This window comes from Paramormyrops kingsleyae, chromosome 16, assembly GCF_048594095.1.
Source record: "Paramormyrops kingsleyae isolate MSU_618 chromosome 16, PKINGS_0.4, whole genome shotgun sequence".
Classification (NCBI taxonomy): domain Eukaryota; kingdom Metazoa; phylum Chordata; class Actinopteri; order Osteoglossiformes; family Mormyridae; genus Paramormyrops; species Paramormyrops kingsleyae.
In genome coordinates, this window is record NC_132812.1 from 26950172 (window position 1) to 26963946 (window position 13775).

Below are 13775 nucleotides of genomic sequence, written 5' to 3' on the forward strand. Positions count from 1 at the left end.
GTCTAAATCGTTAGCACTAAAGAAAAAGAGATGAAAAATATCAAGCCTATCTCTGAGCCTTTCAGGTCACGCTCAGGCTTGGGGGGGGGGGGGGGGGTGGCTAATCTTCAGGAGACCAGCATGCAAATTCTGGCACGGCCGACGCTACATTCAGCGCGTCGCTCACGGTTACCGGGCTGCCGGCCGGACATTACGAAGGGCCCCCTCTAAGAGGGATAGAAAGGAATTTTCCACAAGTCCTACAATCCTTAATTAGTTCTTTCTACTCGTATACCTCTGTTCCATGGTTAATTTCTTTGGCCACGCCCATTAATTTCACTATTGGTCTAATCAGTTACCTTATAATATTTTGTAAAATGACTAACACTAGAATACACAGCAGGGCGACCGAGGTCTCTGACTTAACCAACACACCGCTCACCGCGGTCTGCCCTCCCATCCCCGTGTCCGTGTGATCAGCCCCACTGTGGCAAAACAGAAATCGCAGACACTGGGAGAAGTTTCCTACAGTCCAGTTTAATGTGAGTAACACATTCACATTAGGTCTTCCTATCGGTTTACAGAGAAACCGGATTGCGCAGTTCCGTGTGGCAGGGAGTTGCCGGTTTGCCCAAAGTACAAAGGCTTTCTGATGAATACCAGCTAGCCAATACAGCCATTACAAAACAGAACAGCAAACAAAAGGGTTTGTTTTCCTCAGCGGGAACGGAACTGGAGCAGAACGCTAAACGGGCTCTGTACTTCTCGGAGCTCGGTGCACAGATTTGGGTCACTCTGCCCTGAATGCACTCTGGAGCTGTGGCCCCCCCCAAACTCGAAGTGAATATGGGGCGCGGCCACCCTCCCAAAGCACATCCCATAAACCTGGAGCCCCATCAGGTCCTGCCAGGAGATAGGAGCCCATCTGGTGCGTCATCCAGAATCCTTAGCATGCTTTAAGACCGCGCCAACACACGCAGTAAAAACTCCCGTGTGCTGGCAGTCCCGTCCTGAAAACCCCCACCCGTTATCTGTGAGCCTCAAAACTCCTCGATGACCCGGAAGTGGTTGTCGATGGAGGCGGGCTCATCTTGGAAGTGCAGTGTGCTGGTGACGCGAGCCTTCAGCTCCTTCAGTGTCTCCACGAACTGCCGGTGCTCGTGGCCCACCCAGGCTCGCATGGGGTCCTGCACCTCGTAGGGTGTGACGTGGGCGTGCAGTGCCACCCCCCTGGCCGCCAGCACCTCCAGCGCCCGCCGCTCCGTTACCCAGGTGCCACTGCCGCCTGGGTGCCCCCCATCGAGCCAGTAGAGCTCCGAGACCTGCTGAAGAAAGGTGGCCAGCTCCGGGTCGGACCCGGCCGCTTCCAGCTCATGCACGATTTGGTTCAGAACCACACATCCCTTGCTGAAGCCCACCAGGATCAGGGACAGTCCTGGGGGTGGGAAGGCATCGGTCGGGGACAGGAGTCCGGCCCGCAGAAGACCATGCCTCAGCAGCGCCCTCAAGTGGCAGATGGCGCCATAGTGAGGGGAATGTTCCGGGGTGCCAAACATGTTGCTCTCCACAAAGTTGCAGTAACTGCTGAACTTGTGCAGGTACATACAAGCCGCCCGCACCACCCAGATGTAGTGACCAGGGAATCGCTGTGCCAGGATCAGTGCTACACGCTCAAAGCTCCAGCGCTGCCACTGGGCCCCTTCCGCCTGGCGGGCCATCTCCTGCTCAAAGTTCTGGATACGGGGAGGTAGGGGACATTGTGGGCAGAGACACAGGGGCAGGGACATGGTGACACATGAAAGGGGAATGACATGTAGTGACTTAAGCTATTTTTTTAAATCACCGTTGTAAAATGTCAAATCTTACTGCCAGGTTTATATTTACTAACTTTACAGACTAACGTTTTAACAAATCATGCAATCTAGTGGTATTAAACCACAGACACAAATTCTTTGACTTTTTTTTTTTTTTTTACAAAAAAATGTAGCCAAGATTCCAAGGCCCAGAAGTCACATGATATACACGTGTCTTTACGTAATCAAGTTTAGTTTCGCGTCTTCCTTACTCTTCGAAGAGTACATCTTCGTACATCTAACCGAGTTTTATATATAACTAGCCATCCTTTGTACTTGTAAGACTCACATTTTGCACTGCGATGTGAAATGAGCCCCCCAGATGCTGCATTAATTTCCCTCTCACCTGTATGTCCCCGGGGAAAAAAACGACATGGCGACTTTGGTCCTCGGAGGATCGCTGATCTTGGGCGCAGGCAGGCCGGAGCATCAGCAGATCATTCGTCCGGCGAGGCTGACTCCCCGGGACCGCTGCCAGCCTGAGCAAATGGGGCGCTACGGCAACGCCCAGCCCAGCACCCCCGAAAGATCCAGCTGTGGCAGTCATAGTCCGAACCGTGACCATCAGAGACACGCCGGCAGTAAGGAGCCAGATGTCTGACATGGGCTGGGAGATTTACAGCTATATTAGCCGGAGGAGTGCATTCTAAGTAAGTGCCCGCACTGAAATGTCTGCGCACTACGGAGTGTCGGACAAGTACGCAACACCGCGTCTAGCGTCACATCGCACAGAAATGCACGGCAGTACTGCCAGAAACAACAAATTTGCATGTATCGTCTGCAATGCCCAAACGAACTCAACAGCAGGCGCCTGCATTCATTTCACATGAACAATGTAAAACACGGATTATTTCGTACTTTACCGAGGAGCGATGACGCGTCTGGCTTTAGAGGCCGTGTGTGCGCATGCGCATCTCGGACGTAAATTCGAGCGTTTTCGAGACGCAGTGGTGCAGACGATGGCAGTGAAACTATTTATCAGACTTCCACTAGAAGATAGATAACATTTCGATTGATGCTTAAGAACAGTACGGGGTTGCAAAGCAGAAAAAATGTTTTATCTTTGGACTTTGTTCAGTTTCGCAAAATTATACTTAGATTTTATTTATTAGTTTTGATATGTTGTATTTGGCTAGAAATGAAAGGCGGACTATATATATCTTATGCATGCATTTACAACCATGGAAATAAATTCATGTCCTCTCTGTAGTATGAGAGGAGGTGCGCTCATGTCTGCGCAAGCTCACTGGTAATTACGCTTAGTCTTGCAGAATAAGATTTGGGGGTTCTGGGATATGATTTGTTTTCCATTTTTGATTTAGAGGAACTGTCTTTTCGGTTAGGTCTTAGTAGTAAATCAGGCCAAATATCTTATACTCTAATAAAGTTTTTTTTTTCTTTTTTAACTACAACAGGTGGTTCAAAGGACTTTGGACCTATCACACAATCGTTGCAGTTCCGGATGATAATCATTGTGGACAAATTCCCGGAATTTTTCATGTTAACTTTTGGTAAAAAATGCTAAATTTCAGAGATTAGCAAACTGTGGCGAAATACATTACCCAGAACACTTTCTTCTCCTGACTTCTGTCCTTCATTTAATACAAACAATTTTTTTAAAAAACTTATGTTAGTTACTTTTTATTATTCTGTGGACTAAGGGGCTAAGTGCAGTGACACTGGGAGGATGATATTGTCCATACTGTCGCCAGAACCGAGGCATCTAACTGACAGGACGCGTTTCAGCACCTGGACTCCCCGCTGTTCAGAGTGATGTCACTCGGCGCTGTCGCACGTCGCATGGTCACCTGCCTGCTCAACATCTCCGAGGCACGGAATAGGGACATAGTGGACAAGGTAGCGAGAGCAGCCGTTTTAAACAAGCACGGTGAGTTCATAGCCATGGAAGATTGTGACCTAAAGATGAAGATTTATTTGCTGTTAAATTGCATTTTTTTATTCTGAATTCAGCTCTTTCTCATGTGATCGTGGTGACGTATAACCCCATCTTCTTCTCAGGAGGGTGGCGGGAGGGGTCCACGGTTCTCAATATTTTTAACGACCACGACTACAACCGTTCCGTGATCACCATTGTGGCGAGCATTGATGACATCGGTGAGTCGCACGATGCCGCTGTCTTAATGCGGTCTTTGAGACCCCGCGCCTCAGATCAGACCTGCTCATGCCCTGTGTCCTCCATCCCAGGGGACGCGGTGTTGTCAGCGTGTGAGCAGGCCCTGGATATGATCGATATGACGGGCCATGTTGGGGCTCACCCATGCATGGGTGCCGTTGACCTGGTGCCTCTCTATCCCCTGGGGGAGGATGTGGGGCTTGAGGAATGTGGCAGGGAGGCCAGAGGTGCGTGACAAGTGGAGCCGCCCAGGGTTATGTGATTTAGCCTGTGGATGTCTGTAGGGATGTGTACAGTTTCTCTCGCCTGTGAACAGAGCTGGCCAGCAGGCTCACGCAGCGCGTTCCTGGCACCTCTGCCATCTACTTTGGCGCGGCGGACTATCCCTCGCACCGCGGCCTTGCTCAGCGCCGGAAGGAGGTGGGCTGGTTCCGGAAAAACCACGATCTCTCCCGTGTCCGGCCAGATGTGGGCAGAACACCCGAAAGCAGATATGGTTTGACAGGTCAGGAAAGGCACATGTTCTGAGGGTGTGATGTTACATTAGTTACTTTTATTATTATTCAGTCTGTCTTCTACCGTTTTGATTTTTGAATCTTGATCAGAGGTATCTATGTTGATAAGCATCCAACTACAGCAGTTGAGGGGGGCTTCAAGGGAATGACTAGTTTGCCACAAAACAAAGTGTTTGATTTTGCACATCTCTGTACTAGATCGCCTCGTACCTCTAGGCAAACATAGAAAGTGGGAACTGCCCTAGACTGAAACTTGCTCTCAGACCCGCTCTGTCCAACAGGTGTGGGGGCCAGCCCGTATGTCATGAACTGTAACGTCACCCTCAGCACACAGGACCTCAGCGTGGGACGCCGGGTGGCTGCTTCCCTGCGCGAGTCCAGCCCGGGTGGGATTCCGGGGGTGCAGGTGCTTGCCCTGCCACATGAGGGCGCAGTGGAGATCGCCTGCAATGTGGAGAGCGTACCATGGGCCTCGCCTGCAGACCACTGGCCCACCTTTAGTATAAGGGGTCAGCAATTCTGCCACGCCCCGGCGTCCCTGATCTCCACACGTGTAGAGCAGCTGGCAGGGCAATACGGTGTAGTCACCAAGGGAACGGTGCTTGTGGGGTTTACACCCCAGGAATGCAAGGGCCTTGCAGTGCAGGCTATCGCTCAGGGTATCGGTGAATACTGGAAACACCAACGTGCCATATTTATGTAATGTCCTTTCACCAACACAATGCAGGAGATCTGACCAGCAGGCACCTGGGACACCCCACCTCTGACAGCTTTTGACCCAGCCAAATGCAGGTCCATGTTTCAGGCTCCTCCACCTGAACTGCCCTAAATTAGCATGTCATCCTGGGCTAATTCTGGACATTGGTTAGACTGTACGGAATGCTGGACAGGGCTATGAGCCCTGCTTCAATAAAGCTCATTTTTATAAAAGTTCAAATTCAGTTGGTCACTGGTCAATTCCCACAAAACATGTAACTAACCCCCAGAGAAAGAAGTGCGACCCCTTTTATCAGGCTTATCAGACAAAAATTGAGGTCAGATCTCTTCATGAACCCAGTTGACATTCTTTCCGTGACTCAACCATCCAACTTCTTACACGGCACCCAAAAGTAGTCTGAAATTCACTTATCCCTTTACACAGTAAGAGGGTTACAGAAGTATCCAGCTAACAGCAGCCACCACCTATCTGATCGCAAATCATCCCCTTCGCTGTCAGCACAGGCACCCAACACAAGTCATGAAAATAAGGGGTTTTATTCATTTTATTGTCATGTCAAACAAATTAAATTAGCCTACCTGTAGATATCAAACTACCACCTTTCACACGGTCACTTATGGTACATTTTGGTCAAGAAAGGAACCGAAGGTAATCGTAAGCAGCAGGGCTGGAAGGCGGAACCCAACACAACGCACAGACTGGCATTCGAATAAAGCAGACCGACATTCCTGAAGTTACAGCAATGACTGACGCTTCTTATAAATTACGAAGAAAGTGCATCAAGTGTTCAAGTAGAGCGTATGGTTTTAATACACGACGGGTTCAGGCCTGGGGTTAGGGGATGGTAGTTAAACACTGGCACTAGGTGTAAGGGCAAAAGTGGGAGGGTGAAAGGAAAAAAAAAAACAAAAAACTGTGCGTTCCCAGGGAAGGTGTGGTCAGGGGACTGGTTTTTGTGTGTCATCTCTTGGAAGCACGTCGAGGATCCCGACCGTTGCTGATTGAGACGGAGGGTTTGGACCCCATAGGGGTTCCCCCTACAGGCACTTGGGGGGCACCATTCCCTGGAAGACGGCCATTGGCCCGTCCCAGCCCCCCCAAGGCAGGGTCCCGGGGAGCAGGAGAGGAACTGTTAGTGGAGTAGGTCTGCAAAGAACCATTACCTGGAGTAAAAGTCAGAAACGGTACTTAGAGCAATCAGAAAGGAAGCCTCGAGGCACAACAAGAGCTGGAAAATGTCATGCTGCCACTCCTTTCAAAAGGAATGCTCCATCATGTCCTTGATGATAAGACCTTTATTAAGTATCTTCAAAAAAGTACCCTAGCGGCCTATTGCCACTTACCTGTCTGTGCAGCGATACCTGAATTCTGATTGTTTGGACAGTCACCCCGTTGTTCTGCTTTCCCCTGCGGGGCAACAGACTACCATTAGGGCCAACACATAGGAATGGAAATGCATGAAACACACCCATTATTATAAACACGTCGGGCACAAAGAACCATATTTGAAGCATGACTTGAGCTGAAAACTTGATCAATCCTTCAGACCATTAGCATTTAGATAATGTCAGGGTTTGAAGCGCAGAAGGAAAAAACGACAAAGGTATAAATCCCTGCCCCTCAGCCAGCATAATCCGTGGAGACGCTGGGGAAGGTGAGAACCAAACTCACGGTCTTGTTCTGCAAGTTGGCCTGGGCAAGCAGTTCTGGGTTTGGCTCACTGAAGTTTGGGACTTCTGAGTAGACCATGCAGAACCTGCACCACATAGGCAAGAACAGCAGCTCAGTGAGCGAGACCAGCATTTGTGTACAGAAGAGACCGATTTGCAGAAGTGGCACAGAGCATTAGACACGGAACTGCATGCTCAAACATAACTGTGCATTTGTGCAAGACTGAAAGCGGAGCTTAATGTAAACTATGAGGCTTTCAACCCTTCCAAAATGAGTATACCTACTCTCCAATCTTCTGTAGGTCCCCTCCTCTTCCAGTGTAAAGTGTCAAACAGCCCTTCCAGATAGAGGCATACCTGGAAACAGGCGGGAAGATGAGTAAGCCACAAGTCAACAGTGACACTGCCTTAGCCTAGGTGTGGTCACCTTATTGGGCAGGTCTATTAAACCTAATGATGCCACCCTAGTGAATCAGGGACATGAGGAGCTGCCAGATGGCATCAATCACTGGGTGGGCGTGTATGGCGGGTAGCGTACCCCCGTGTTAGGCGGATGATGTCACCGGGCTGGATGAGGCTGCCCAGCTCATCCCAAACAGAGATAGTGATGCTGCCAGTTTTGTCAGCTACCTTGCACGACCGCACCTCATGGCCATCCTTAGTCTTGGTCACCCGACCTATTTGAGTAAGAGAAAGACCAGGTTTTTCACCCCCGAACTGCAGGCTTCAAAATGATCAGATCTTTCTCTTTACTCAGAATCCACTAATAATGAAACGCTTAAATAAAAAAAAAATCTAAGCTTAAAAATGTAATTATGTTAGACCAAAAAAACCTTGAAGAGTAATACAAATTTCTATAAACTTGCTTAAAACTGCAGAGCCTTCCCTACATTTAGACATTCACATAACTGCAATAGTTTTTGACCACTACACAGACCACATGGTGGAAATGAAGAGAACTACACTACCCACTGACAATACGGCCGAAATACATATGCATGGACATCGTTACGAATATGTCGTTAACCCTGCGTCATCACTACGAGCGTTTGTGAAAAGCGGCTCTGGCCCTTTAAGAAAACAGGGAGGAAAAAACGTGTACAAATGTATGAGGGATACAGAGGCGAGTCACTTACCTATTTCCAAAACAATAAAGATGATATTTAAATTTTTCAGTCCGGGTTTTACATCTTTTATCAAGAATACTGCGTCGTTTTGGATGTTCGACATTTTAAGAGAGTGGGGAATGTATGTATTTAACTATATAGTGCTATATATTAGATCACTGAGCAGCATTGGTGTGTGAGACGTGGAGCAGGGGGTGAAAAACGCAGCCCTGTCCACTTTGGCAAGTTTTGATGGGTTATTTGTCAAAAGAAAGACCCAAATTAACTCGGGGAAAGGATCGCTCTCTCTGCTGGCTAAATCTGTAGCTACACTTTCGTTTTTAAATAGACACCAAGCTTGCTTGCGATCACGTTACAGACCGACTTCCCTCTAGACAGGAATTTTCTCCAAAATCCCCCTGGCAAACCCTAAAACACCCAACACCCTCCCTTACAGGATGAGGCCACATCCATGTTCGCCATCGAGAGTCTAATCATATAAAAATTAAGAAAAGGAGCTGGCTCGGTGCAAAAGAGGTTTCCGTCCTTTCATCCAGAGCGCATCGCCTAAGACTATGTCGTGAGTAAGATTTGCTTAAAAAAAAAAAACAACGAAAGAAAAATCTGCCTGAACCGGAGAGCTTCAGTCACAAAGAACTTATAACTGACAGTCAAGATCTTGGATTAACGCATTTACAGCCACAAGACCGAATTTACTTTACACCAAAAGCCCTAAAACGTCAGACTGATTCCCTCCCCGGTGCGTCTTTGTGACCGGGTCAACTTTTTCCTCTCCCTTTTTGTTTGCTAGCAGAATTCAGCCCGGCGTTAACCGGCAGCTTGCTATAATAGTTAAATGTCCTTTTTAAGCAGCGCTTAAAAACGTAACTTTTAGATTTAGGCTATATTCAAAAGCACTGCAACCGCACTGCCAACTTCAGATCTAATTTTTTTTCTTTCCGCCTTCGACACAATTTAACACGGTATGACCGGCAACACTAAAATCATCCCTACTCTTTAAACAATACCCCCAGACTGCGCCAGCGTGTGTCCCACTAGTCTTATAAACGCAGAGGACTGTCCCATTCGGCAAACCGGCCGAAGGGGGGAACGGGAGGTTGCTTTCGTTCCGTTTCCCAACATATCACGTCCTTATCTTTTTGTTCACTAATGTCTGACGTCATTGCCGCCACATTCAAGGAAAGTTTAAATACTCAGCTGCCACAAATCGTAAAAAAGATAACAAAATAGCAAATAGGAAATTAACACACGAACACTAAATCTCCCACATTGAGCTGCAAACTGGTACGTGCCGTGTGCTCTCTCGCAACAATGGCTTCAAAACCCCACGATCCTATTGGGTGCCGAAGAGAATAAGTTAACATGTATCTGCGATGTGTAACCTAACATTGCTGCGTGTTGGATTTAGGAGAATGTTACAAGTACAAACAGAGCTATCGTATCTAACGCTTCTTGTAACATACAAGAAGAATGGCTATATTTGGTATAGTATCATCGATCCACACTCAGATTGCATATCTGATGTGTTGATTTTTGGGCTCACTCTCCCTCCCCTTCAGAGATTGAGCCGACGCAAAAACTTAATTTAGACGAGCAATGGGTGGTCATTTCTAGGCGTTCGTTTCTATTTGACAGTAGTAAATGAAGATTTGAAAATTTATTCAACCATAATATATGTTATATTTTATGAGCTATCCACTTAAGTTCGTGCTGGGGAGATTCAGAAATGTAATAATCAATCAGGTATTTATTACTTATCACGCTGTTTTGTCGACATTAACCCAGATCATTTCGTTAAAATGATTTTATTAGTACAAATTCTTAATATATACGGCACGTAACAGGCTTTTCAAATGTAACACTGTTATACTGTTACGTATAGCCTAGTGATATTGTATTGTTCAATAACACATACTTGTTAAAATTTAAAGTTTAAATTAGATAATATAAATATTATTGCAGAGTTTGCAAACGTTGGTTTAACGACGTACGTATATATATATTTTTTTTTTAAATGTAAGAAGCAAAATATATCAGCCCGTCACGAACAGGATTCGAACCTGTGCGGGGAAACCCCATTGGATTTCGAGTCCAACGCCTTAACCTCTCGGCCACCGTGACTTGGTACATACAATGCTCTATAAAGTTGCTGTCATTCCTCCCATACTGTATTTATAACAAAAATTAGATACAGTAAATTTTACAATATTTAACCGCCTGTTTCGCTTGAAAAAATATTATTTTGGAAGAATATTGCAAGAGAACCGAGATTTAATCAGCGGATGACTAACTAATCTTTTAAACTTGCTATAAAAATAAAGAAAGATTCTACAGAAAAAAGAATCAAGAAATCGCATAATAAAAAAACGTGGTCTTCTCTGGGTGCCTTCTGATGAAGAGCGGAGTGCCACCATAAAGTGACACGTGATCCTCCGGCGACAGCATGTAGGCCTAGTCCGCAAAATGACACCCTACAAGAACAATATCTTCAAAATACTTGAAAATTAGACGTCAAGTTTATATTGTAGTTATTTCATAGATGATAAAACGCGCACAGATACTTCTGTTTCTCATTTTATGAAAAAACAAAGCGCAGTACACCTTAACACTATTTCATAAAATGTTTTTAGTTTTAACAGTTTGTTTTCTTAATTAGTTTCCTATAAATCACCAAATACAGTTCCGTTTGCGATACATAGATATTTCAGTCATATGTTCTTGTCTTCCGGCGACGTGTTACTTATTTTAAACTTTAAAAGTAATTCAAAAAGGTTACACAATACATTTAATTTAAACTGGCAATATTGGTTTACATATCTACACAGTTATATCAGCCTCATATTTTTGGTTGATATTGGTGGTAATGCGATAACGTTTATTTAAAAATACAAATGCATATGATAGATACTGTAAGTGTTGGCTGTTGGAATTATTTTCAAATGCATGCAATAACATCGATATTAAAATATCATTCAAGATATATCACAGCATTGGCAGAACGAAAATAATGGATTTGTAAAACCAAACGCTATGTAACTATAATGAACAGGATGTCAACGCTCGGAAATATTATTTTGTGCAATTATCATTTACGTTTGGACGTCTACTGACATCTAGTGGAGTTATATTCGAAGTACAATAACAGATATGTTGAAACCAGACAATATGAACTTCTAGGCTAAATGAAACGCAGTTAAAGCAGAAATGTCTGGGAGCTAATATTAATATATATATATATAAAAAATCCAAACAGCGTATATATCATTGAACTTCACGTTGTGGTGCAGTTTCTGACAGTCCTTAAGCCAGATGTTTAGTGATTTAAAGCATGTTTTATATGGGTATACTTTTCCCAAATACATTTCACACACTAGCTGTTAATACTACAAGGCAGATTGTTGCAAGATTAGGGTTTGTAGGATTGTAGTGACTCCCCTGTGGTAAATCAGACAGAACAACGGCAGGCAGAAGGAACATATGGAATTGCATGGGGAATTTAACCTTGTATTTTGCACAAATTTATCAGTATTTTTAATAAAATTATTGTGGTGATTTCTGACAATCAGTAATTTAGCAACCATGCTTTTTTCAAGATATCTCTGAAATATTGTACATGACCCAAGTAAAATGTATAGTTGTTTTAGTTGCAGTTACATGACAATGAAGGCTTTCTGTGATATTGCCTATTTAGCCGTCATCGCATTTTACTCAAGCTAGCTGTGCAGGATGGGTATTATTTTGATCACTTTGATTTGGAACAAACAAAAAAAATGCTATGAGGATGCAATAAATAATAATGTAATTACAGGTAATAGTTCAACAGAGGGCACTACCCACTCTCTTAGATGATAGGAGTCACTAAAATGTTATGATTTTGGCCCCAGAGAATGGGGGTCATTTGGAGACAATGGTGTTCTTAGCTTCATGTGACCATGCAACATACTGAGTTATTCTCATTGTTTTTAAAGATGCAGCTGTTTAACAAAGTGACATTAAAGTTATTTATGGAGAGTGATTACAGATGGAGGTCTATCAGATAGCTTAAAGAAGCATCGTGTTTTACAACCAACAGTCAGCTTGTGCTGCATGTGAGATATGTGAGATTAATTTGACTGACTTTATTCTAAAACAGGATGACCCCTGTTCAGCAGCCGATGTTCTGAGAGAGACCGAACTGTACATGCCGGATGCAAGGTGATAAGCGTGCGATATCTACAGCTATCTGAATGGTACTTCGGAGCTTCAAATTCAAACAGTACCTCCGAAATATAACACGTGAAAATGAACCTTAAATGTGTTTCTCATCTCCCTTGACAGAAGAGCCTGTCTTGGATCGCTTTCCCCATAGTCTGAAAAAGATCAGAAGTGGCAGATTATCAGTGTGACACTTTATTTCACAAGTATCTGTGCATGCTAAAATGAGACGTCCGTTGTTTTATAGCTTTTATGAGTGCTAATGTTGTTCTTCGTGGTTTTTCTGTGAGAGGCACACTGGAACGCCAAGGTTACAATCGCAACGTGACCTTGTCACACTTTGTTAGCTGAGTGAAAAGACTGACAGTGGATTCTGTTGTATTGTTTGCGTAGGAAATGTACACGGCCAACCTCCTGCTCGAAGTTCGTTATGTCGCTTCGCCAAATACATTCTGCGTGTAATATTTCTGGGTTTTGGCAGAGCTTCTTTGCTAGGGGGCAGCATGTGGTTCAGCGGTCTAAGTCTCCATGACTGTGATCAGAAGGCCGCCGGTTTGAGCTCAGCCCCTGGCAGAATAGTTTCATTGCCGCGGGCCCTTGAGCAAGGCCCTTAAGCCCCAGCTCCCTCAGTGGTACAAGGTGGCTGCCCCTTTACTGTGACCCCCCCCCCCAAGCTTGTGCTCACCAGTATGGAGAGCAAGATGGGGCAAAATGAGAAAATTTCCCCAGAGGGATTAATAAAGTGCGTCTAATTTATTTGCGATTTTTATTGCATTTAGGACCTGCCCCAATAGTGCCCTCTTCTGGTCAGAAATAAGCACTGTGAGACAGGAAGAGGAAACAATAGATACCAGAGCAAACTGAATCCCATTAACCACCCATGAGCCAGAGCTGATCTGAGCGATGGCATTGTTTGGAGGCCAGGCTGGTGCTGAATGTGACTGTTTGCTTTCTGGGTGTGCGCTAGCTAATCCGGCTCGCCTCGTGCATGTTTCAGCTCCAGTGACTCCACTCAACTCCATTTTCTATAAGTAACATTTCTACATTTAAACGGAATGAAAACTGTAACTCAAGTACTTTTTAATTTGTTGTGTTTCCTACCTATTTGACCTTCTCTCACATCTTCAGGAGGGTAGCGTGGCTGGCGCAGGCTTGTGGTTTAACATGTGGTCAAGAGAAAAGTTGATTGTTGTTTTCCTACTTGTCATCCTATTTTCACGAGCACAGATATAATGCTGCGCTCCATTTGAACTCGTAACTCGGAAATTCCAAATTCCAAGTCGGAAATTTTAGCTGGAACGCCCCCTGAAGTCAGAATTCTGACTTGTGAACTCGGAGGAACATACACAATCCCAACCTCAGAATTCAAGATGGCTGCGCCCTTTGTTAAAGATGTTAAAGTTAAAGCTGTTGTTATATACTGTTTATTAGCGCTTATGTCTAATTTGTGGCACACTGTTCTGTACTGTCCAACCGCTATATGTGGCTGTGTTGCTACTGTGTATTTATGTGCAAAATGCAGCGTAATGTGTTGTTTTCAACTGATATATTGCTAACAATGAACCGGACTAGAACTGGGGCTTGT

General features: G+C 45.0%; 3 protein-coding genes and 1 non-coding gene across 6 annotated transcripts; 1 reads left to right on the forward strand and 3 right to left on the reverse strand.

Moving 5' to 3' along the window:
- Positions 1–496: 496 nt before the first annotated feature.
- Positions 497–2436, reverse strand: c16h2orf69 (chromosome 16 C2orf69 homolog). The gene is made up of 2 exons (XM_023823874.2): positions 2179–2436; positions 497–1712 (listed from the first exon to the last, which is right to left on the reverse strand). Exons 1-2 carry the CDS (start codon positions 2434–2436, stop codon positions 1020–1022), a joined length of 951 nt encoding a protein of 316 aa, XP_023679642.2. The 3' UTR covers positions 497–1019.
- ftcdnl1 (formiminotransferase cyclodeaminase N-terminal like 1) lies at positions 2350–5418 on the forward strand. 3 transcript variants are annotated; one of them, XM_023823873.2, is made up of 7 exons: positions 2356–2482; positions 3248–3343; positions 3579–3720; positions 3852–3947; positions 4038–4193; positions 4283–4471; positions 4763–5418. In XM_023823873.2, exons 3-7 carry the CDS (start codon positions 3606–3608, stop codon positions 5182–5184), a joined length of 978 nt encoding a protein of 325 aa, XP_023679641.2. In that variant the 5' UTR covers positions 2356–2482; positions 3248–3343; positions 3579–3605; the 3' UTR covers positions 5185–5418. The 3 variants fall into 3 exon arrangements, with proteins under 3 accessions (XP_023679638.2, XP_023679637.2, XP_023679641.2); XM_023823870.2 differs by lacking the exon at positions 3248–3343 and having other exon boundaries at positions 2350–2482; positions 3545–3720; XM_023823869.2 differs by lacking the exon at positions 3248–3343 and having other exon boundaries at positions 2355–2482.
- A 307-nt stretch (positions 5419–5725) lies between these two features.
- Positions 5726–9038, reverse strand: nabp1a (nucleic acid binding protein 1a). The gene is made up of 6 exons (XM_023823876.2): positions 8006–9038; positions 7408–7546; positions 7155–7226; positions 6871–6955; positions 6543–6606; positions 5726–6362 (listed from the first exon to the last, which is right to left on the reverse strand). The coding sequence occupies exons 1-6, from the start codon at positions 8097–8099 to the stop codon at positions 6160–6162; spliced, it is 657 nt and encodes a 218-aa protein (XP_023679644.1). The 5' UTR covers positions 8100–9038; the 3' UTR covers positions 5726–6159.
- Positions 9039–10035: 997 nt separating this feature from the next.
- trnas-cga (transfer RNA serine (anticodon CGA)) lies at positions 10036–10117 on the reverse strand. Its single transcript has one exon. It is a non-coding gene; the product is annotated as a tRNA-Ser (tRNA).
- Between the last annotated feature and the right edge of the window lie 3658 nt (positions 10118–13775).